The 22,927-nt window shown below is 35.0% G+C and overlaps 1 protein-coding gene across 5 annotated transcripts in view; it reads right to left on the bottom strand.

Annotated features, from left to right (window-relative positions):
* Nucleotides 1-22,927, bottom strand: part of LOC145258318 (uncharacterized) — a 376,867-nt gene that overhangs the window by 348,168 nt on the left and 5,772 nt on the right. For 4 of the 5 annotated variants that reach the window (XM_080116404.1, XM_080116458.1, XM_080116424.1 and 1 more), the window contains exon 1: nucleotides 11,616-11,804. In XM_080116404.1, the coding sequence (XP_079972530.1) occupies nucleotides 11,616-11,789 (174 nt within the window). In that variant the 5' untranslated portion in view covers nucleotides 11,790-11,804. Of the gene's footprint in view, nucleotides 1-11,615; nucleotides 11,805-13,023; nucleotides 13,183-22,927 lie in introns of those variants that run through there. The other variant, XM_080116446.1, reaches the window with a different exon arrangement.

The following is a 22,927-nucleotide window of genomic DNA, read 5'->3' as shown; positions in this document are numbered from 1 at the left end:
TAATATTTAATTAAAGTAGCTTAATATTCCAGTTTTATATTGCAAAAATAATATATATTTTAAAAACATACATACGTAAATTTTCCAATCTTATAAATAAACTTCTTTCCAGTTAACGAAAACAAAAAACAAAAAAAAATCATTAAGAAATTTTTGGCAAACCACTTTTTCAGCAGTCGGTCATTTATGTCTCCACTATGAAATGGATGAACCCATCTCCTAACTGTACTGACATCAAAAGAAAGCCCCAAAAGACTTTATGTATGTGGTTTTAAAAATTTTCAAATGAAAAAGCGAGGCCTTCTAGTTGCAACCAAAAAGAAAATCGTTCAAGACTTAATGTGGTTTCTATCTGATTCCTTACCTTTTTCCCACCATATTACCATTTTTATATACTTTTTTAAAATCGTAATTTTACCTCGATTCAGCTCTGTTGAGCGATGTACAAAACTGGTCAGCTAGCTTCTTCACCTTTTACTTTTTAATTTATGTTGAATAAATTTGCTCTGTATATCGATATTATAAAATTCTGTAATATGTGTATGTGTGTATGTGTGTATATGTGTATGTGTGTGTGTGTGTGCGTGCGTGTATGTGTGTTTTAGTGATGGAACGATTCCAATATTTTTCCCGATTTTGATACAATTACGGATTCCGTACTAAATTCCCGATTCCGATACAATAACCGATTCCGATTCTTTATAAATCTCTAAATATTTAACTATGTAGCTGAATTTTTCTCCGATTATCGTGGAAAAACACATGTTAAAATGTGCGCATATTTTCCTAAACGCAAAAATATACTTGTGGGGGAAGATCTATCGATTTTAGCTTCACTGGTGGTTTTAAATCAATAAATATTTATTATCTTATCATTACTACCAACAATAGAAGCTTTTGCTTTCAAAAAGTCAAATAAAAATACAATTAAAAGAATCGTTTTGGAATCAGAAAATCGGCACATACCGATTCCGATGTCCTAAAATATTTCAAATTTTTTCGATTCCCGATTCCGATTAATCGTCCAATATCAGGGTAGTTTATTCTGTGTTTTAAAATGAAATACGTATAAAATACATTTTGAAAAAAAAAAAAAAATTAAATACTAACGATTGAGTATATCTTAAGAATATATATATATATATATATATATATATATATATATATATATATATAAACAAGTAATACTTGTTTATTTTTGCGTTGTGATTGGCTTGAAAACGTATTTTATACATATTTAATTTCAAAATTCAAATTCAGTCAACTGACACGGAAGGCTTCTAATACGGAAAGAATATATATATATATATATATATATATATATATATATATATATATATATATATATATATATATAATTTAATGTAGACTTTGTAATAGTTCAGTAGTATAGGACAGCAGCTGTAATAAAAAATATTTTGATATTATGAAAACTAGAGCAAATGCAGAGACCAAATTCTCGCAAATTCACTTAAACAGATTTTTATTCGCATACAATTTATTCGGTTTACCTGAATCACCCCAGATAAATATATAGACAGTATTAGAAATGCATCGTGACCACACGTGTGGCCTCCGACAGACTGCCGACCTCCAACGTCGTGTGTGCCGCGGATTTTTCGTCAAAATCTAATCTTTTTGCCGGATCGTCATTCTCTCGCTGGCGACTGCCGATGGGAACACACCACAATGTAGAAATATTAAAATAAAACAAACGCGAAAAAACAATGCCAATGTTTCACATATTTTCGACGGTTGAACTTGTGAGTGTGTGTGTTTCTCCGTATTCCATCGATGTTACGTTCGTCTGTCAGTCGCAATTCGTCTCTATTTTCTACTTGCCCCTTTGGCCAAGATCAAAGGGTAGTATCTGTTCCGGCAGATACTGCACTTAAGATAATTTGTACCAGTCAATGGAGGGGAAACCCTCTATACTGGGACAATTATTATTTTTGGTAACCAGAGTGACCCCTTTTAGGGGAGCTGGTTTTTACCTCACATTAAAAACGGCCTTGTGCCTAATTTGCTCAGTGGGGGAGCAAATAAATACCATCTGTTCCGGCAGATAGTGCAAGCAAAGACCATATGTGGGGGTAACTCCACATATCAGACCTTGGTCAATGTAGGTGCAACGCTTCATATCAATTGTTACTATCCAGCTCCCCTACTCTCCGGGGAGTTGGTTTCCATTTCCTCACTCCTCACTTTAAAAATCGGCCTTGTGCCTAATTTGCTCGGTGGGGGAGCAAATAATTATCTTTTTGGCCAAGATCAAAGTGTAGTATCTGTTCTTCAGATGCTGCACTTCCATTTCTTGTACTCTTTCAGTAGAGGAGCAGTCCTTCACAACTGAGACAATTTTTTATTTTTGTACCTTTTCTCCACGTTAAAAAACGACCCTGGTGTCTAACTCTGTTCCGTGGAGAGGCATAGTAAATGGGTACTGCTACTACCAGACGTTGCGATATCAAGTCCCCCACCCCGGCTACTCGGAAAATGACCTCATTGATACCCTAAAGCGTTGTTGGTTGTTTTTGTTATCTGTTTATATAGATTTCTATTGTCATTTATCAAATCTAAAGGCTCGATCTAAAGATATATACATTCATTGTCAGTTACTTCCTCTTACTTACGGTGGTTCATTAACATTGTGGGGTTTGCGTTCGCGCCTGGTCTACAAAGTATGGAAATAAAAAAATCTAAAAATTAAAAAAAAAACGTTTACAAGTGTTTTTGATATAAATGTACATAAGAAGACTTTGGTAAGTATGTTTTAACTTAAATAGGGATGGTATAATAAAATTGTGGGGTCTGCGTTCGCGCCTGGTCTCCATAGAATGGAAATAGGCATAAACTTTAATAAAGACTTTCATATCTATCTACGTAAGTATACTTTGATAATTATGTTTCAGTTTGAAGAAATATGGTATAATAAAATTATGGAGTGTTCGTTCGCGCCTGACTTCCATAGAATGGAAATATGTCACAAAGTTTAACAAGTTTTTTTAATATAGATCCACATAATATTGTGATAAGTGTTTCAGTGTGAACAGGTATGGTATAATAAATTATGGGGTTTATCTATTTTATTTTTACTTTCATCATATTTTGCTTTGATTTTGATACCCCCAAATTCGAAGCTATCTCTTTACAACCCTTCCTTTTCATAACCTATCATACTTTCATAAATCAGAGTCCATTTTCTGTAGGCTGTTTTTGAACCCAGTCAACGACGGGTACTTTTGCTTATATATATATATATATAAAGAGAGGGGGAGAGAAGAGAGAGAGAGGGGGACAACAGAGTCTAGGCCATTTAAGATGGCGTTTTACTTGTTGGCTGAGATTCTATGCAATTCTAAGAGGTACACCTCCAGACTTTGTCTTCTCCCTTTGAGAAGGGGTTAGTTTATTGCTAAACGACTCAGGCACCCTACCAGGGAATACTAACCACTCTTTCTCTAGGGCGGTTACTCTTCAAATTCCACTTTCTGACCCTCGTGTCATATCGTACCGCGAATGATGTATGAAAGAAAGAAAATAATAAAATTATAGTATCTTATATGTAAAAAAAAAGGTCATATTACCACGAGTAATATTCTTTAAATCGAGGAAAAAAAGAGAGGAGGAGAGAGAAAGAGCGAGGAAGAGGATGGGACCTAATTTTGGATTTGTCTTTTTATTTTTTAAACTTTACAAAATCTTTTTTTTATTATTTAAACAATCTAGCTTAAGTTCAATTTGTAACCTAACTGGCCACACTTTTTTTTTTTTTTTACTTTCTAAGATCATATTTTAATCCCAAAAGTCTCCATGTGTTTCGTTTAAATACATTTTACTTGACCACTACCTGCTCTAATATGCACAAATGTCTGTGTATTGAATGGGATATAGTATAAAAACGTTTTCGAATCATACTTGAATTTTTTTACGACCATGTGACAAAATGATGGTTTGTTCGACATCAGTTCTCATTAATAGGGCGTTCACGCTGCTTTGCTGGTCACTATTCACAAAGGTTAATCAACTCGTTTTGAAACGCCAACGTAACATGTCGTTTGACACAAACGATATTAGCTTCTAAAATAAATCTGCTATATATTCATAAAGCTGATACTTAGCTAACTCGGAAATACATAGATAAAAAAAATGAATAAAAAAATGAGTAAATAAAATAGAACATGCTTAAGAAAAGGAAGGAAGTTATAATTGCTATCATCTTCCCTTTTTAAAGTGTTGCACTCTAAGGATAACAGGAACCGCGTACACTCGAAAAGAATAACTTGCAATAGTTTTCATTTTATTTCTTCGCTAGCAAGAAAACTCAATGTTGCCCGGGATTAAATGAGCAACAAATGTGCCACACTTCCAATACTTTTATTCCAAATCGGTGAAATCATCCATTTGTCAACAAAATCGATTAATTGCCTGCTCTAGTTAGGAACCCGCCGTGGTGAACCGGGAGAAAGCTCACTATAGTGACTTGGTCCACAATACATTGTATTGTACATTGTATTATAAAGAATCATCTGTCGATTTTATAAAAAGTACTTTTATAATGACTTGAATTAAAGTTTAAAATACAATAGTCAAGTGTCATGGTTCGATTGTGCCCTAAACAGAAACATTCATATTATTGGCTCAGAAGGAGTTTTCACACAGTCAGTGACAATAAATCTCCGTATGTTTCCAGTACTCTCCACGTCTTTCGATAACATTTGCAAATAAATTTGCATTATTGCAACAGCTGCTTGCCATTGATTTCTCGTTGGCAGCTATTGGTCATTGCTGGGATTTGAGTGGCAATAAACCTCCCACAGGACCCAGTTCTCTTCACACATATTCGGCTGAGGTCTGGTCAGTTCATCGGTCTTTTCTTCCTCCTTGACTCTATTTGGTTATTTGGTCTTGCTCTTTTTTTTTTAGGGGAGCGGTGATGTGGCAATGGGGGAAGGGTTGAGTTAGAGAACTTATAGATATGCGGTTTCAGTTTCTTGGTTCCATGTAGTGTTTCATGTTTTGCCTTGGCGGCATTTTATCTGACCCGCACTTGTTACTCCTGTGTGTTAGTTTCCACATTCAAGGGGTTTTCTCGCTGTTTTCATGATTGTTGTATTATTATTATTATTATTATTATTATTATTATTATGATGATGATGATGATCTCTGGAGAGTAGCCTATATAACTAAAAAGAATATTTTTTCGTTACGAGTTGCGAAACGTGCGTAAAACGAAGGGGAAAATATAGATATTCGTCGAAAAAAAAGGACAACTTATGGATTACGGACACCAACCCCAACTGTCTTCAGTGCGTAAAAGCAAAAATAAAAGAATACATACACTTTAATTAAAATTGTATTAATTTATATATATATATATATATATATATATATATATATATATATATATATATATATATATATATATATTAGCATTGGTGTCCGGCGCTGCCCGGGTGTTTGGAGGTATATGCTGAGCAAAAAAAAAAAAAAACGCCCAATTTTTTAAACTTGACTTTTGGGTTCAAATAAAGTTATTAAGTTAGACCCATGTCCAAGGAACCTATATCTAAAATCTCAAGCGCGTAGACCCAAAATTATCGGAGGAGTTTGATAGAGTTCTCAAAGGTCAAATCGCTAAACTTTGACCCCTTAACAGCCAAATTTCTGGCCAAAAACCGATCACATCGATTTTCCCAATTTGCAGTACTCTGTATATTAAATTTCGAGTCTGTAGCCTTAAAATTGACAGAATTATTGCGTAGGGAAATGTACACAAACACACACACAGACAGACACGTTCACTTTTATTTATACACTAGCATTTCAGCCCGGCATTGCTCGGGTGTTTGGATGTGTATGTTGAGCAGAAAAAAAGTGGTAGTAGGAAGGCAGGCTCGAACCCGTACCGCAAAGGAGGAAAAGAACGGGGTAAAACCTAACGTTTATGCTGTTACGACTACCGCCAAACAGGAAGCGACATTTTTTAAAATTAAGGCTAAACAATCTAAAGGAGAGGATAACTTTAAAAAATATCGGCGAAAAAAGTGACCCCCACCCTGTAGAAAAGTGCCTAGTTGAAGGGGAAGATATTAATGTTTTTAGCCAATTTTTCGATATTTGTCGTATGAAAGGTCGAACTTTAAAACGATACTGATGTTGGTAAAATCCGTCTCCTCTATTGAAAGTTTAAGGCAGACATGCAAACATACATGCATACATTTATATATTGGTAACTAAAAATTTTCGACCCAAACTGATGAAAAATCTTGCCCTATCTCTGAATACCCTTTATGTAAAATTTCAAATATTTAGACCAGAAATTGTCTGAGTAATTTGGAAGAGACCTCAGAGGTCAATTTTTTTAAACTTTGACCCTATTATGATCCCTTAAAATATATTGTTTTGGGCTCAAATCAAGTTATTAAGTTAGATCCATGTCCAAGGAACCTATATCTAAAATCTCAAGTGCGTAGACCCAAAATTGTCGGAGGAGTTTGGTAGAGTTCTCAAAGGTCAAATCGTTGAAGTTTGACCCCTTAATCGCCAAATTTCTGGCCAAAAACCGGTCACATGTATTTTCCCAAATCTCAGTACCCTGTATATCAAATTTCGAGTCTGTAGACTAAAAATTGACAGAGTTATGGCGTATGGAAATGTACACAAACACACACAGAGACACACACAGACGCATTCACTTTTATATATATATATATATATATATATATATATATATATATATATATATATATATATATATATATATATATATATATATATATATATAAATGCGCTCTTGCTGTTTACAGAGGCGATGTGTGTGCGGAGGTCAAAGGAAACCGGTGTCGACTTTTTATTTACAGTTGAGTCCTCTGTAACTAAAATTCAAACAATTAATGAATGTCCAGTATATCTGTGTTTACCTTGGTTGGGAACAATAAATGAGAAAGTCGCAAAACAAATCAGCTAAACAGTCCAAAATTGTTATTTTGCTTCAAATGTGCGTGTTGTGTTCTCTACGAGAACGTTAATGCCATCCTCTGGAAAAGATGTCCTCCCCTCCATCATAATAATAATGTAATTTACAATTTTGAATGTAGTTGCAGTGCCAACTATGTGGGTCGAACAACATTAAGATTGGATGGAAGAGTCCAACAATGCATACCTATCAAAATCAGAAATGTAACATACCAAGCAACAGACGCACTTGCCAACACATACGGGTCTTCAATCACTGATCATCTTATAAAAAGAAACCATCATCTGCAGCGAATTTTAGCACGAACTCATTTTCAATCCTGAGTCGTGCTCACTCATTATTCCATTTGAGGATCTTGGAGACTGTTCACGTTCGGTTGAGAAGGCATTCTCTCTGTAAACAGAGAATGCCTCTTAGGTTTGAGCGTAATTGGTCTTTAGGATCTTCGAGTAATATATCGTTGCTTTATTTTAATCGTTTTCTCCAAGTTTTTTATTTTTTCCCCTACATAACGTAACGCAACGTAATTTTATTTGTACATATTTTTGATTCCTTCCCACTCGTTCCCCCCTCCCCCAAAACAAACCCCTCGATACAGCTTAGAGAAAGCGAGAGCGAAACCGGTTAGCTGACTCTCCCATTTTTTTTCTCTTCTCTTCACCCCGTTGACTTTATTTTAAACGGTTTTAATCATGATTTTTAGTCTTCCCTTCATGCTTGCGATATATATATATATATATATATATATATATATATATATATATATATATATATATATATATATATATATATATATATATATATATATATATATATATATATATATATATATATATATATATATATATATATATATATATATATATATATATATATATATATATATATATATATATATATATATATATATATATATATATATATATATATATATATATATATATATATATATATATATATATATATATATATATATATATATATATATATATATATATATATATATATATATATATATATATATATATATATATATATATATATATATATATATATATATATATATATATATATATATATATATATATATATATATATATATATATATATATATATATATATATATATATATATATATATATATATATATATATATATATATATATATATATATATATATATATATATATATATATATATATAAAAAATGTTTGTGTGTATTTAACCCGTAATAATATGAATGGTGCATGTCAAATAAAAATATGTATTCTTTGTTTATCGAAGTTTATAGATATTCGAAAAGTGTAAAATTATCCGAATACTCACATCAAAGTTTTTTGCAATTTCTTTTCGGGGGTGTTTTTTTTTATGTCCCACTGCCCATTTCTTCTATTAAATTGTAAATATCTTTTGTAAATGAAACTGATAGAAAATCATCGGAAGTATTATTCAGAGTAAATGTGGTATTGTAGTGATTACTGAAGTGAAAGTGATGGGGGGAAAAGTATGAAAGAGAGCAAGGAACATTTCTTAGAAAAAAAAAAGGGATTAGACCGCGTCGAGTTAAGAGTAGGATAAATAGATCATCACTGATCCCCAACCTCACTCTTCATTAATTTTAGCGCTTTGTGCCTTTATACATATATAACAAATAAATGTTGGGGTGGCTAAGTGGTTAACAACACCTACTGAAAACCTGGATGTGCCAAATTCGAATCCAATTCATTCCACACAAACACTTTCATAAAACCGACACCTAACCTTGTGTCTCAACTCTTAGAGAGGAGGTAAAATAAAATAAATAATCCAAAGTGTAGTATCTGTTCGGCTTCAGTATGCCATTCTCCCAGTCATTACTAGGGCTGTGATGGCAGAATATTCTTTTCATTGTTTTGACTCTCGAGTATATATCTGTTAATATCTTATATGTTTTTATATAGACTGATGTGGTTCTCGGTTGATTAGCTGAGTTTAATTGTGTCGGATATGTACTCGAGAATCAAAAGAATGAAAAGAATATGCTGTTGTCACAGCGCTAGTCATTACATACTCCTTTCGAGGATAGATTTATTTATTGTCTCTCGTTTGATACGCCCTTATTGATGAAACGGAACAGTACGGGTATTTTCATTTTCAGTCTGAAGTGCCCCCTTTGGGCCAGTTGCATCTTCCACTTTGAGGTGAGTAAAAAAAAAGGGACCTAAAATTATGTACCGTTTGATAAAATCTTTAAAAGAAAACAAAGATGATGCACGTACCTTTAATCTTACTGATACAAAATATCCGAATATTCAATTTTTTGAAGTTGTGATAATGTGTACTTTCATCGCATCGTTAGTCATCCTCCTGGCTAAATATAAATGAGTCATCGTAAAAGTATTTTATTTTGGCATCTCTGCTCGTACTTTGTTTAATTATGTCTCCATACATACATGCATTTAGTGACAGCGTTCTACGAAAATGGCCACATGTCGTTTGTTCGATCCCGTTAAAGCTTAAGAAACGGTTACAATAACAAGCATGAAGTTACGTCCGATATGGTTTTGGAATTACGCGCAAGTCCCTTAAAAACAATAGATCGTTACTCCTGCGAAAAAAGTGTAAAAAAAAAAAAAACCCCAAAAAAAACAACGAGTGGTCACAAAATAGAAGAAAAAGAAACGAAGAGGGAAGCAGTGAGGGTCATAAAGTGCAGACCATATAATTAAAGAATACAAGACGTTTTGTGATTCATTTGGAAATAATACATGAGAAGAAGTGCAACCCTCCATCCTGACCAGTTGTTAAAAACTTGGTCTTTAGTAAGAAAATGAAAGGGGGTGTTTTGAAAATCTCATGCTCCACGCACACTATTTCAAGCGGATAATCAAACCTAATAATTACCAAATTCGTGTGGACAGTCTATCAGAGGCGTCCTTAAACCAATGAAATGTGCTGTATACCCAAGCTCGTCCGTAATAAAAAAAAACAAAAAACAAACAAACAACGGAGCGTAATCAAAATGTATTTATTTATTTACTTACTTATTTATTAACTCTTGTTGCACGTGCGTCTGTTACGGTTTCCTAAGTGGACCCTTTCAGTGTAAAAAGGGTGTTAAGGTTGAGGAAGAAGAGTCCTCCAAATCTCGTCGTAAAATCGATGAAGTCATAATTTTGTGCGTACATTATATCGCCATTTAATATTGCTGTCCTAAGAATATAAGAAACATTCATTTTCTCTTTTTATTAGAATTTTCCATTACACAAAATTAAGCCACAGCCACGTGGCAGGGTACAGCTAGTATATATATATATATATATATATATATATATATATATATATATATATATATATATATATATATATATACATATACATATATATATGTGTGTGTGTGTGTGTGTGTGTGTGTGTGTGTGTGTGTGTGTGTGTGTGTGTGTGGTAAAAATCTAATGGATAAACATCTAAAGAAGTTGGTGGGGACAGGATATCTTTATGGAAACATAAATCGTAAAATTGCCAACTCATCAATGAAACAGCTGTAATGGAAAAAATCCAAGAAATAAACGAAGGTTATAAAAACGTGAGTCTTTGAATTTTCAACAAAATTTTGCACTATATATATATATACATATATATATATATATATATATACATATATATATATATATATATATATATATATATATATATATATATAACAGTATAGTATTATCCAAGATCCAAATGTTTATTTTTCATGCAAAACAGCTCAACTCCTCTAGCATATTAAAATTTCGATACATTTCTTTTACAGATCCGTTTCGTTGTGCAGAAAAATCGGTTATTATTATGTCAATACTCACCCCTTTTCATGCTTATATTCCTTAGAAGAATTATAGATTATTTGCTTAGAAAGAAAAAAAATGCATGACAATATAATGTCGAAAAAAGGAAAGAAAATCCAAAGAAAGTTCAACATCGTATGTTTGTTTCAGCAGCCATCACGGTTCGCATTGTAAAGCTAGACAGTTTTATTCAACGTTTTTATTAAAATGTAACTATATATTATATGTGCTCCGTTATATTTAGCATACATTGAGCTTCTAAGCAGAAAAAATTTGTATACACAAAGAGTGAAATATAATTGAAAACATTAAACCAAAAATCAAAAAAGGGATGGCTTCTGTCACCGGGTTCGAATCTATCGATTGGTGTTAATCATGACACCCTGCACTGATGATTCCCGAAAGGATGAAACACTAGTGTCTGTAGGTATTTAATACTTATTATAATAAAATAATTATGTCAGACCCTTTAAGAAACTTGTTTTTTTCGTTGAGCATTTTCAGTCAATTTGTCATAACTTGGTTAGGTAGAGCGCATGAGTTGTACAGCGGCACATCTCCGATCTTGCTCGTTGAACATTGTGTCAGATATGATAGAAAGCTCCTATTGCTCTGTAATTTGTGCACAACTAGCCAACTAGTAGATGGTCTGCTGCAAAAAGAGAAAATCGATTTTCATCAAACAGAAACGGAATCATGTTATCTTATCTAGGGCTATAATTTTATCGTTCCTCCCTGTAGAAACGAAATCTCACTTCTTCAGGTTGAAGGTTCCTTGATATCGGAAATCTTGTTTACTTTAATAGTTTCTTTTTAGTATCGCTTACCTTTGGAAATCTCCTCCCGACCACTGTTTTACCAATTACACCAACAGGCAGAAAAGTAAATATAATGTAAAGAAACATCTTGCGACACAATTTCCCAATTGCGATGTCACTTATAAGCCTGTTTCTAACCGCAGTAATTGTACGTAAATACAAACCCCTCCCTTCAGAATCCATTACCTAGTTCCAGTCAATTTGATTGGCTGTTCACATATGTTTATCGAATTAATGGAAATATCGGATTAAGGGAATTTCAAATAGTTAAAAAAAAAAAAAAGAAAAGTCTATCAAGAACTAAACAATATAACGTTAACAAGAACAATAAATTCGAGTCTAACGAACGCCGAAAATAATATCTACATTCGTACGCTTAATTCTATCCCATTGAAAAATAAAACTATAAATTAATAGGATAGCGTGTGTGTTATTTATTTTATGTGTCACGCTTACATCCGGGTGACTGTCGTTTAATTGTCGTGGACTTCCATTTCTTGTAATAAATAATTTTACCAAGAATTATTCATAAGTTTCGGTTTTGGTTTCGATGATATCTGATGCATTCCTTGCTAGCTTAGATAAATACTTTTGCAGTTTTAACAAAAAAGCATCTCCATTTACTACAGAATGCCAACATCAATATATTACACATGAATGAGTCCCCTGTGGAATTTCCACAAGTCTCGCTAGTCGGATATTATTATAATTGACATTTCTAAAACAACATTTTTTAAGAAAATGTGGTTTGGGCGCTGATAACGTGGTAGTCACAGAGCTTTTTTTTTTTTTTTTATCTATTAGGGCTTCACTGAATATTCAGTATGAGTTGGCATTAGGATACGTTGTCTCAGCCTCTGCGTGTGACAAGCAGATCAATCGAGTGAAAAAAGGAACTTTACTTCTGCACCATTCCTTTGTGTGTTCTGAGCCAAACCTTCCCCGACTTCGGATGCAACCGTTGAATCTTGCAAATTGGAAAACCATGGATAAAAATCTGCAAAATTTGCAAGTTTATGCGAACTAGACAATTTCGAGGCATGATCCTCACGAGCTCTATGCAGAAGTGTGACTCGTTCCCATATCCTCTTCCTTCTACTCCTGTTCCTTCTTCTCCTCCTCCTCAACAACAACAACAACAGTTTTATGCATGCACTGGTTCGAATCCCGTTCAGATCTTATTTTATTTATTTATTTTTCTGTCCCCCATCCCCGTAGATTATTATAAATTCGTTCCATTTAATATTAGTATCACGTACGCAAACACATGTGACCATCCAAAATTATCATGATGCAATTTTTTTTTTTTTTGTGAATAATACTATATTTTTCTTTCATTTTTTTAATGGATGAAACAAAAACAAAAATTTTTAATGGATGAAACAAAAACAAAAATTAAAAATAATAATTGACTTACATTATTCTTTTTGTGGCTGCTGCTGGCGTTATTTTTAGTCCCACTGTTTCCAAGTTGTTCCGGATCGTTCGCCTCCATATCTTTTCCGTCCATCTTGAAATATTTCCTTCCTTTTTTTAACCATAGGAAAGTTATAAGAACTTCAATACTCAGTCACAGCTACATAATAATAATAAAAAAAATACAAATAAATAAATAAATAAAATAAAATAATTTTTTTTAAATGGGTCACATAAAAACAAAAATTTATTGTATAATGAAGTTTAATAAAAACTACATTTTTAACTTCGTTAATTTCGTATGCGATTTATAAAATGCTGTTGTAAAACATTAAATGAAATTGCAGAAATTATTCAACAATTTTCATAAATTAAAGATTACTTAAATTTACAGATTTAGCTGTGGTTAGGTGGATATCGAAGTAGACTTGACAGCCTAATATGCCAAGTTTGATTCCTGTATATTCATAACATCGCTTTCATTATATTTGGTTGGTGCAAAAATAAGGTCGTTATTATATATATAGTTGAACGCCAAAAAACGACATTGTTTTTGCACCAATAGATGTTGACAACCGTCATCACGTGGCCTTTCCTATGAGTCCGTGATTCGGGAAAGAACATAATCGATCCAGTTAGAAAGTCGTACCATACTGATTCAAACAAAATTACATTTACATATTTACAAAAAAAAAAGTTTCTAAAAAAACACATCCACGTTTTTTCGTTATACATGAGGCATAAAACTCCAGTCTGGGCTTAGACATTCCCCTTTTTCTTCCCTATTATCCCTTTCTCACAGAAGAAACGTTGCTCGGCTGTCTCCACTATATCGTTATTTTCATAGCAGGTGCTCGACTGAGCTTCAATCTATTGCATCCCGTAAAGCATTCGCAACAAAACCCCATCTACAACCACTATCAATAGTTTCCCTTTCTCTCTCATTCTCTATCTCTTTCTTTCTCTCTCTCTCTCTCTTTCTCTCTCTCTCTCTCTCTCTCTTTCTCTCTATCTATCGATTTATCTATCTCCTCACCTACCTACTTATCTACCTAAAGCTAAACGACACTTCAATGAGCAAAGTTTCTTTCCTAGCCCTATCTGTCTGTGGAAATCAATACGTTTGGATTGTTTCCCAACTGACTACAACATGTTAGTTTTCAGGACCAATGTAAATAAATTCTTGTTAAGTCGACTTCTTAAACAATCAAATTCTGTCCAATCACAACCAATAATAACCAATCATTATGGTGTTGTCTCACCGTCCACCTGAAACTCATTTAACACTTATTCTCGAGTAGTGTGAGAAGCGGTGCCATCTTAGTAAGAATATATATATAAGGACCTTTATCTGTGTGTGCGTGCGTGTGTGAGTTCGTTCCGTATGGACTCCTAAGTCAATTTAAAAAAAAAAATTCGCACAAATGATTTTCATGTGCCTGGCAGTGTTCTTAAGTAGTTTTTGTATCAGAATGTGTTCGATAAATATCGATAATCAATAATCGAAAAAATCCGATGAAAACAGGAACAGACAATTTCGACTAAAAATAATACAGCCTAACATCGCAAGTATATTGAGCAGCTTTATTACCGCACAAGCAGAAAGGCCCGCCATATTAAATCAGCAGTAGCTTCTTTTGTATGACAGGGGCGCATTCGAAATGAATGTTTCTGTTTAGAGTACAACTGAACCATGATAATTGACTTTGCATTTTAAACTTTAATTCAACCCATTATATACAAATCATTTTCTAACATGAGCAGTTGGTTCTCTACAGTGCAATGTAGATTACTATGTATTGTGGACTAAATCACTGCGGGGAGGGATATGAAACTTCCTACCGGTGCATCGCGTTGGGTCCCTTACTAGAGCAGGCAATCAGCCTATTTCATTGAAAAATGGGCGATCAGACGGATTTCGATGACAATGGAAATACGGGAGGACGGAACATTCGTTGAACATCATTCAATCCTGGCCAACGTGTGATCTCCTTGCTAGTGTGTATGCATACACAAATAGCAAATTAAGCGAACTTGTAAGGATGGTCTGTTGTAAATCAGATCTTCAGAAAAAAAAAAGGTTCTGTTTTATAATGCACAATCGCTGAAAAGCAGCATCGCGTATAACCTGACAAGCTTTAACTTAGAGTGAACAGAGAATATAAAATGTTCGTGCTTTTTTTACAATCACACCGTCATAGAAAAAAAGGTCTAGTGAAAGCGTGGAGATGGGATACCAATTGAGTTTTTAAGATCACCCCCCCCGACACACATCTCACAGTTTGTTCTTTTTTTTTCAGTTTTTCTTTTCTTTTCTTTACTTTACTTCTTTTCCCTGAAAAAAAAAAGCAACACTCGAAATAAGACGATGGAAAAGTACTGGAGCGGTTTGGCCAGTTTAACAAGAATCAAAATTCAAATATTTGGATTTTGATTTAGGGCAAACAAATCCCAGAAGTGAACAGGTGTTTTGGAACCGATCACGTAATGAAAAATTCTATAAAAGGTGTGTTAATTCACAAACAAGTGGAGAGAGGGCTGTCGCTTTGACAGAAGCCATGATCACCATCATCTAGTCTTCAGAGTCAATCCTGCTGGCAAATTTTAATACATAACTGGAGATGGGTGGAATGTGCACCAAGAATCTGTACGTATCAGCGACGGAGACAAGTTGTCCCTAAAGCCAACGAATCATTAAAAAACTTTTACTACTTATTCGCCCCACCATCATAACTATGATGAGTCAAAAATAATATTATAAAGATACTGTATAACATTACGCCTTATCTTACGGCACATAAACAGTTATATACCAGTGCCTTTTTCTTTATATCCCAGGTTATTGACAATGCAAGCATTGCAAAACTGAAACTGATCTTAATTAGTTAGTAAAATCTACGTTGACACTTGTTGGTTGATTATGATGTTTTTATTTAGAACAGAAAAATCTTGAATGGGTGTGTGAAAAGAAGAAAGCAACAGGGGAACAGATGGATATCACACACACACACACACACACACACACACACACACACACACACACACACACACACACACACACACACATATATATATTGTTAAAATACTGACTGACACGTGTTTCGTCGTCTACGACTCATCAGAGTGGCTGAAGCTAGCGAGATTGAGTCGTAGACGACGCCAGTGGTTGATTATATTTAATAATACATATGCCGTTCCCCATTTAGGGGGTACCAAATTGGTCAAAAGGAAAATTATTCCCAACTCGCATTTAGGTAAAAATGCACTTTCGTATAAGTAATTGAATTCATTCAAAAAGTATCGCAAAACAAAAACAAATAACACCTCTCTCTCTCTCTCTCTCTCTCTCTCTCTCTATATATATATATATATATATATATATATATATATATATATATATATATATATATATTGTTTAGAGAAATTCCAAAAGAAAAGAAAGAAAAGCTGAGGTACGATAAACCTATCTTTTGACACGATTAAGTGGTTGGATTGGTAGCTTTTACCGCTAGTTAAATTCTGTTAAGTACTAGTGATATTTTTTTTTTCGCGAGTGGCATAAATAAATCCACGGAGTATGTGCAAGTACTTATATGCATCTAAAACGGTCACAAAAACATCCTTAGTAAGTACTCACAAGTATACAACCTTTTAACATATAAGTATATATACGAGGTGGCATAATAAGTTTCCAGATTTTTATTATGCAGGCATTTAAAGTTGTCGTAGACTTTTGTAAATTCAGAGTGTTATTGCTCTGCATCTTATGAGATGTCTGAATAATTTCTATGATTTCAGGTTTGAATGCCCCCTACTAAAGCTTGAATGGCACAGCTGGTTAATTTCAAAAATGCAATCTGGACGTAGGGACACTTTAGAAGAATGATATGCAATAAAATTATGTATTAGACTTGGAAAAATAACACAAAAGCGTATGGAATGCTTCAAACAGCTTTTAGACCATCTTAAGTGAATGAAGCATCAGTTTTTGAGTGGCATAAGCGATTCAAGGAAGGCAGGGAGTCTGTGAGTGACGATAAGAGGTGTGGAAGAAGTAAGGAACTCAGAACACAAGAGTTGATTGGTCAAATAAAGAATTTTATGGATAAGGACTGTCATGTGTCTATAGAGACAATAAGTGCATAGTTTGATGTCAGTGTGGGAACTGTACACACAATTATTCACAAAGAAATAAAGATCCGTGGAATTTTCGTTTAGTTTACAGCACAAATAAAGTGTAAGGGAAAGTTTGTCCAAAGGGTGCTCAGAGAAGATCATAAAGAAAGACGTTATTATGACAGCAGGGATATGTTCTTGATACTCTGGTGACTTGTGATGAAAGCTGGATCTACTGCTATGACCCAGAGACTAAAAGACAAAGTTTCCAGTGCAAGCATGCTGGCTCTCCCATATCCAAGAATGCCAGACAGAGAAAATCAACCCAGAAATTTCTGCTGATCTCTTTTTTTTTCTTTCTTTTTTTTTTTTTGTTGACAGCACGGGCATGATCTACATGTACTGGATTTCCACTGGGCAGACAGTCAACAAGGAATACTATTATGAGATTTTAAAGGAGTTCAGAAAGAAATTCCGTTGGAAGAGGCCAGTATTCTTCAAATCGAGTCGGTGGCATTTCCACTAGGACATTGCATCAATCCACAACTCCATCCTTGTCACAGATTATTTGATCAAGATGGGAATCAAGACAGTTTCTCACCTTCCCTATAGTCTAGACCTTGCTACTTGCGACTTTTTGTTATTCCCTAAGCTCAAGGAAAACTTTAAAGGCTGTGGTTATAAGACAATTGAGAAGATGAAAGAGCCTGTGATGAGGGTCATTAACACGATCACACGATGATTCCATTGGACCTTCAAGAAGTTGTTGGAATGGTATAAGTGTATTGCAACCGGGGGAGATTACTTCGAAGGAGATTAGATTTTCATGTGTGTACTAAACAATAAAAGTGCCCATGCGAAAAAGGTCTGGAAACTTATTGAAGGCACCTCGTAGATATGCAAACACCCCCATATATAATATATATAATAAGATATTACAAAATATTAATTTTAGTTCGTTGTTTTCAAGAACAATACTTACACTTCATTGGAATCTTGAAGAACAGAATAGTTCTCGAAAATTTCCTACAGAATATTCAAACGCAAAAGAAAAAACAAAAATAGAAATCAGGATTTGCTTTTCTTCTAAAATCGTACAATAAACTCAACTGAAATTGTAAGTCACGGGCTTATTTCAGTTTTTATTTATTACTAACCTGGGTGCCCGGCGTTGCCCGAGTGTTTGGAGGTGTGTGTTGAGCAAAAATACAAAAAAAAAACAACAAAAAAACAATGGTAGTAGGCAAGCAGGCTCGAACCCGTACCGCGAAGAAGGAAAAGAACGTGAAAAAAAAAGTGACATCTTTGCTGTTGCGCCTATCGCCAAACTGGAAGTGACGAACGTTTAAATTAAGGCTAGTCAATCGAAAAGAGGGGATAACTTTCAAAAATATCGGCGAAAAGCGACCCCTCCCTGTAGAAAAGTGCCCAGTTGTGGGTGAAAGAATTAATGTTTTAGCTTTAAATAATGTTTTTAGCAATTTTTCAGTATTTGTCGTCCGAAGGGTCTAGCTTCCAAACAATACCACTCTCGTGAAAATCCGTCGGCTCTGTCGAAAGTTTTAGGCAAATAGACATACATACATACATACATACATACATACATACATACATACATACATGCATACATACATACATGATGGCAGCAACTCGTTCTCGAGTATTGCCATTACTTAATATAACTCTGGCTCAAATGACGCAAACATGAGCGCAACTAGCAGCACATGCCAGACGGTCACTTCTATGAACTTTCTGTAGTCCTGCACATTCACTGATGACCAGGTCCAAGCTGTGGTACCCCGAACATCTACCGGGCCAGACCCTGGAAGTTCCAGAGCTCTTATTGTCATTGACGCCCATCCTTGCATCAGTCCTCTTTGCCATTTTAGGCTAAAGTCAACCTTTTTTGTTATAGAAATACACACTGATTGCAAAATGCGTATTGCATATCAAGTAATGCCTGTGCTTGAAGCTTTTTATAGTAAGGAAAGACACTGAGACAATCCCACTATCCAAACAACTGCCACATTGAACCAAAAAGAGCAAATCAAGATCATTGGAAGCAGCAGTTGCCACAGGTTTTATATCAGGGTTTTCCTTCTCCTAGAGAGGTTGCCTCCACCACGGCATACAGGGGCCCTCTCCACCCACCATGCCATTTGATCCATGACTGGGACTTGGGTTGCTGGGCACCAGAGCATACTCCACACGCCGGTGGGTCATGCATACCGCAACTTACAGAGCCTAAGCTCCTCTTGTGGTTTCTGTCAGGGTTACCTCATCCTTAGCCTTTGGTTAAAAGAACCTTGGCTCACAAGGCAGTGGAGGTCCAGTTATACGGTGAAGGACACTCACCGTTCATCAGAGCCTAGTCTGCGTGGCAGAGGTCACGATGTGCACGTGGGGTTGATTTGTCTGGGAGAAGCACAGTATGACGTAAGACATCTGTGTGCTTTTAACACACGTTCACACCAGACCTTGACTACTTTGACCATACATACATACATACATACATACATACATACATACATACATACATACATTTAAACAGACAGATGAAATTTATATTATAGACTATTTTTCTCCCACTTGTATTGGTACAGCTGAGTAGGTATTCGTACTAATCGGAGATACGTCCTCGACAATCAGTTCAGTGATTTTTGTTCTGTCAATGTGGTTCAGTTTGGACCTAGAAGATCCGCCTTCCCATCTTCTATCTTTCTGAGAAAGTTTTACATTCTTGCTAATCGTATGAGGTACCCCTACCGGGGTATATCGGCTGGGATGCTCGGGCATTTTTTGTACTTCATCTAGTGCGATGCCTTTTCAAAACTCGGCTGACCTTGTATCTAACCTCCTGCAGAGAAGGAAAATAAGCATAAATAGTTACCAAACGTAAAACTATGCACGTGTAATTCTCGAAACAAATAGAAAAGATCAGAAGCTATTTGTGGTAACAGATTACCGTGATGTTAATCTAAAAATAAAAATAGACTAACAAAACATAGATATTATGTAATAATAAATGCGTGTACACATAATGGTCCAGATATACATACGCATCAATAAGTACGCACACACTATCACACACGCGTGCATGGACATATCTGCATACCCAATGCATAGATATGAGCATATAAACATATACTCGTATACACGGACGCATATAATATCATTTTAATAATTATAGGAGCAACTGGACTCATGAAAAAAAATTTCATAAACTACCTGGAAAATATACCCGGTGAACCGAGTGCAAGAGAGATTTAAACAATTGCATTTAAACCGACGGTCAGAATCTTAAAAAAGGTCTCTCGGTTGGAATATATGAGATCGCGGGTGAATGTTTTGCATCCGGTAGGGTGCCCCATCCCCAGCTTGAACAAACTGATAAGAAAACTAAACAGACATATACGACATAAAAAGACATTTGAATTTTAAGAAGATCTCTATTATTACAGCAATAACTAGGGCTATGACAACAGCGTATTCTTTTCATTGTTTTGACTCTCGAGTATATATATATATATACGACACAGTAAGACACAGTTAATCAATCGAGAACCACATCATTCTATATAAAAGCATATAAGATATTAACGAATACACACTTGAGAATCAAAACGATGAAAAAAATATGCTGTTGTCCTCGCCCTATAAATAATAGAAGCAACCGGACTCATGAAAAGGAATTTTAAAAAATCTACTTTGCAAATATACCCGATGAACCAAGTGCAAGAGAGATGCAAACAACTGTGCTTAAAGGGACGGTTAAAATCTTAAAAAGATTTCTCGGTTGGAGTCTCTGAAACAGTGGTTGAATATTTAGGTTTCATATTATATAGGGTGAATATAGGGTTTTTAATAACCAACAAATTGGGCCGTGGCACTTCAATACAGCGACCTGTTCATATATGGTGATTATTTTTGTATTTACCCATCTTTACTAAATAGTCACAACTTATCAAAGTCCAGGGGCCACTCTTGTATAAGGGTAATGTGTGTCGGTTAGATTGTCAGACAACACCATGGTGATCAGTAATGGTCGAACATGTGTGGGAATTGATTATTTAAGCGGACGTCTCAACAAGAATTTATTTACATAAGAGTTGAAAACGACCATGTTGTAGTTAGCTGGGAAGCATCCGCCCGGTATTGTTTTCCACAGACGAACACTTCTATGAAAGAAACTTTGCTCGTTGAATTTTCGTTTAGTTTACAGCACGAATAAAGTGTAAGGGAAATTATTGATAGCTGTTGTAATTAGACGAGTACTTGCGAATGTTTTTCACGGGATGAATTGAAGCTCAGTCAAGCACCTACCATGAAAATAGCGATAAAACATATCTAGACTGAAAACGTCTTTTCTGTGAGAAAGAAGTAGGGGGGTGAAAGGTTCTTCCTCACTAGATTTCGAAGACAATTTTGTGCTTTGACGAAGCAATAAAAAGGTACACTTAGCAGCTCCTCGCGAGTTGTGTTAAGAGTACTCCATCTTAAAATGCATTTGACTCTTGTAAAGGTAAAAAATTGAGTCGAAAGTGAGATATTTTTGGAGCAGTTGAATAGTTCAACCATTTTTTTTTTCAGCGACTTTGATAACGGTTTTCATGTAAATCTTCCATTTCAGGTCTTGAGTGAGGGCCAATCACAGATGTTTGTTAAAGCATGGTGCTTCCTCGAACATGAACTTCTGGGGTCAAGTGTGGTTAAGAGAGAGAGAGAGAGAGAGAGAGAGAGAGAGAGAGAGAGTGGGAGTGTGTGTGTGTGTGTGTGTGTGTGTGTGTGTGTGTGTGTGTGTGTGTGTGTGTGTGTGTGTGTGTGTGTTGAAAAGATGGTTGTCTGGTTTTGAAAGCATTCAAGGTAACTAGCCATTATTTACCTCATTGTACTACGCGCTCAAGATGGGGAAAAAGAGAATCGGAAAGATTTTTGTATTAGCCGATCTTTGAAATGTTGCCCTCGCCTGCATAAATGTCGACAAATGATCGTAAAATATGAATTGTGAGGTTATTGATGAAGATCAAGAAGAGAGTTGGGCCCACAATTGATACTTGAGGCACGCCAGCGTTAACACTATGAGCTTCGGACATCTGCCCATCAACGACTACTTTAATAAACCTTTCAGAGAGAAAGGGTTGGATGATTGTGATGATGTTTCCAGTTACTCCGTAGCTGGAATGTTTGTGAAGTAGACATTTATGCTAAACATTATCGAATGCCTTGGATGTCAAAAGTTATTTCTTTAGAAACGAAGCCACCATCAATCTAGTAACTGATCCTGCGTGATATTACCGTCAGCACATTCGCTGCAGATATCGCTGTATGGAAAGCATATTGTTTGTCGTTGAATAGGTGCTGGCCAGTAACAGAGAATTTGCTAACTACCTCAGCAAAAATATTTTCTAATTTGGTTGACAAGTTCTATTTATCAACGACTCAAGCAACTTACTCATGACGCACAGGAGATTCATTGGACTCTACTCAGATGCTGATTGTTTCGCTCTGATATAAGTGATGTGAAGTACCATTGTATTCGATATTTTGACACTCGGCAATTACATGAATAAGTGTTCTGGTTATTACTGTTTTGAATTGCATCTCAACCGGTGTGTAACTTAACATCTCACCATGCACCGTGACACCCAAGGTTAGCATCTTTCATTAGATGAGTGATATACTGCACAATCACGTTGACACACTGGTTCTCGCCAAATCACCGAAGTTAAGGAACGTCAAGCTTGGCCAGTGCCAGATGAATCATTTGGGAAGGCGAGGCGTTCGCTGAA

Source organism: Euprymna scolopes, chromosome 3 (genome assembly GCF_053919585.1).
Source record: "Euprymna scolopes isolate OS-2025 chromosome 3, ASM5391958v1, whole genome shotgun sequence".
In the NCBI taxonomy this organism is placed as follows: domain Eukaryota; kingdom Metazoa; phylum Mollusca; class Cephalopoda; order Sepiida; family Sepiolidae; genus Euprymna; species Euprymna scolopes.
This window is presented reverse-complemented; position numbering and strand designations above follow the sequence as displayed.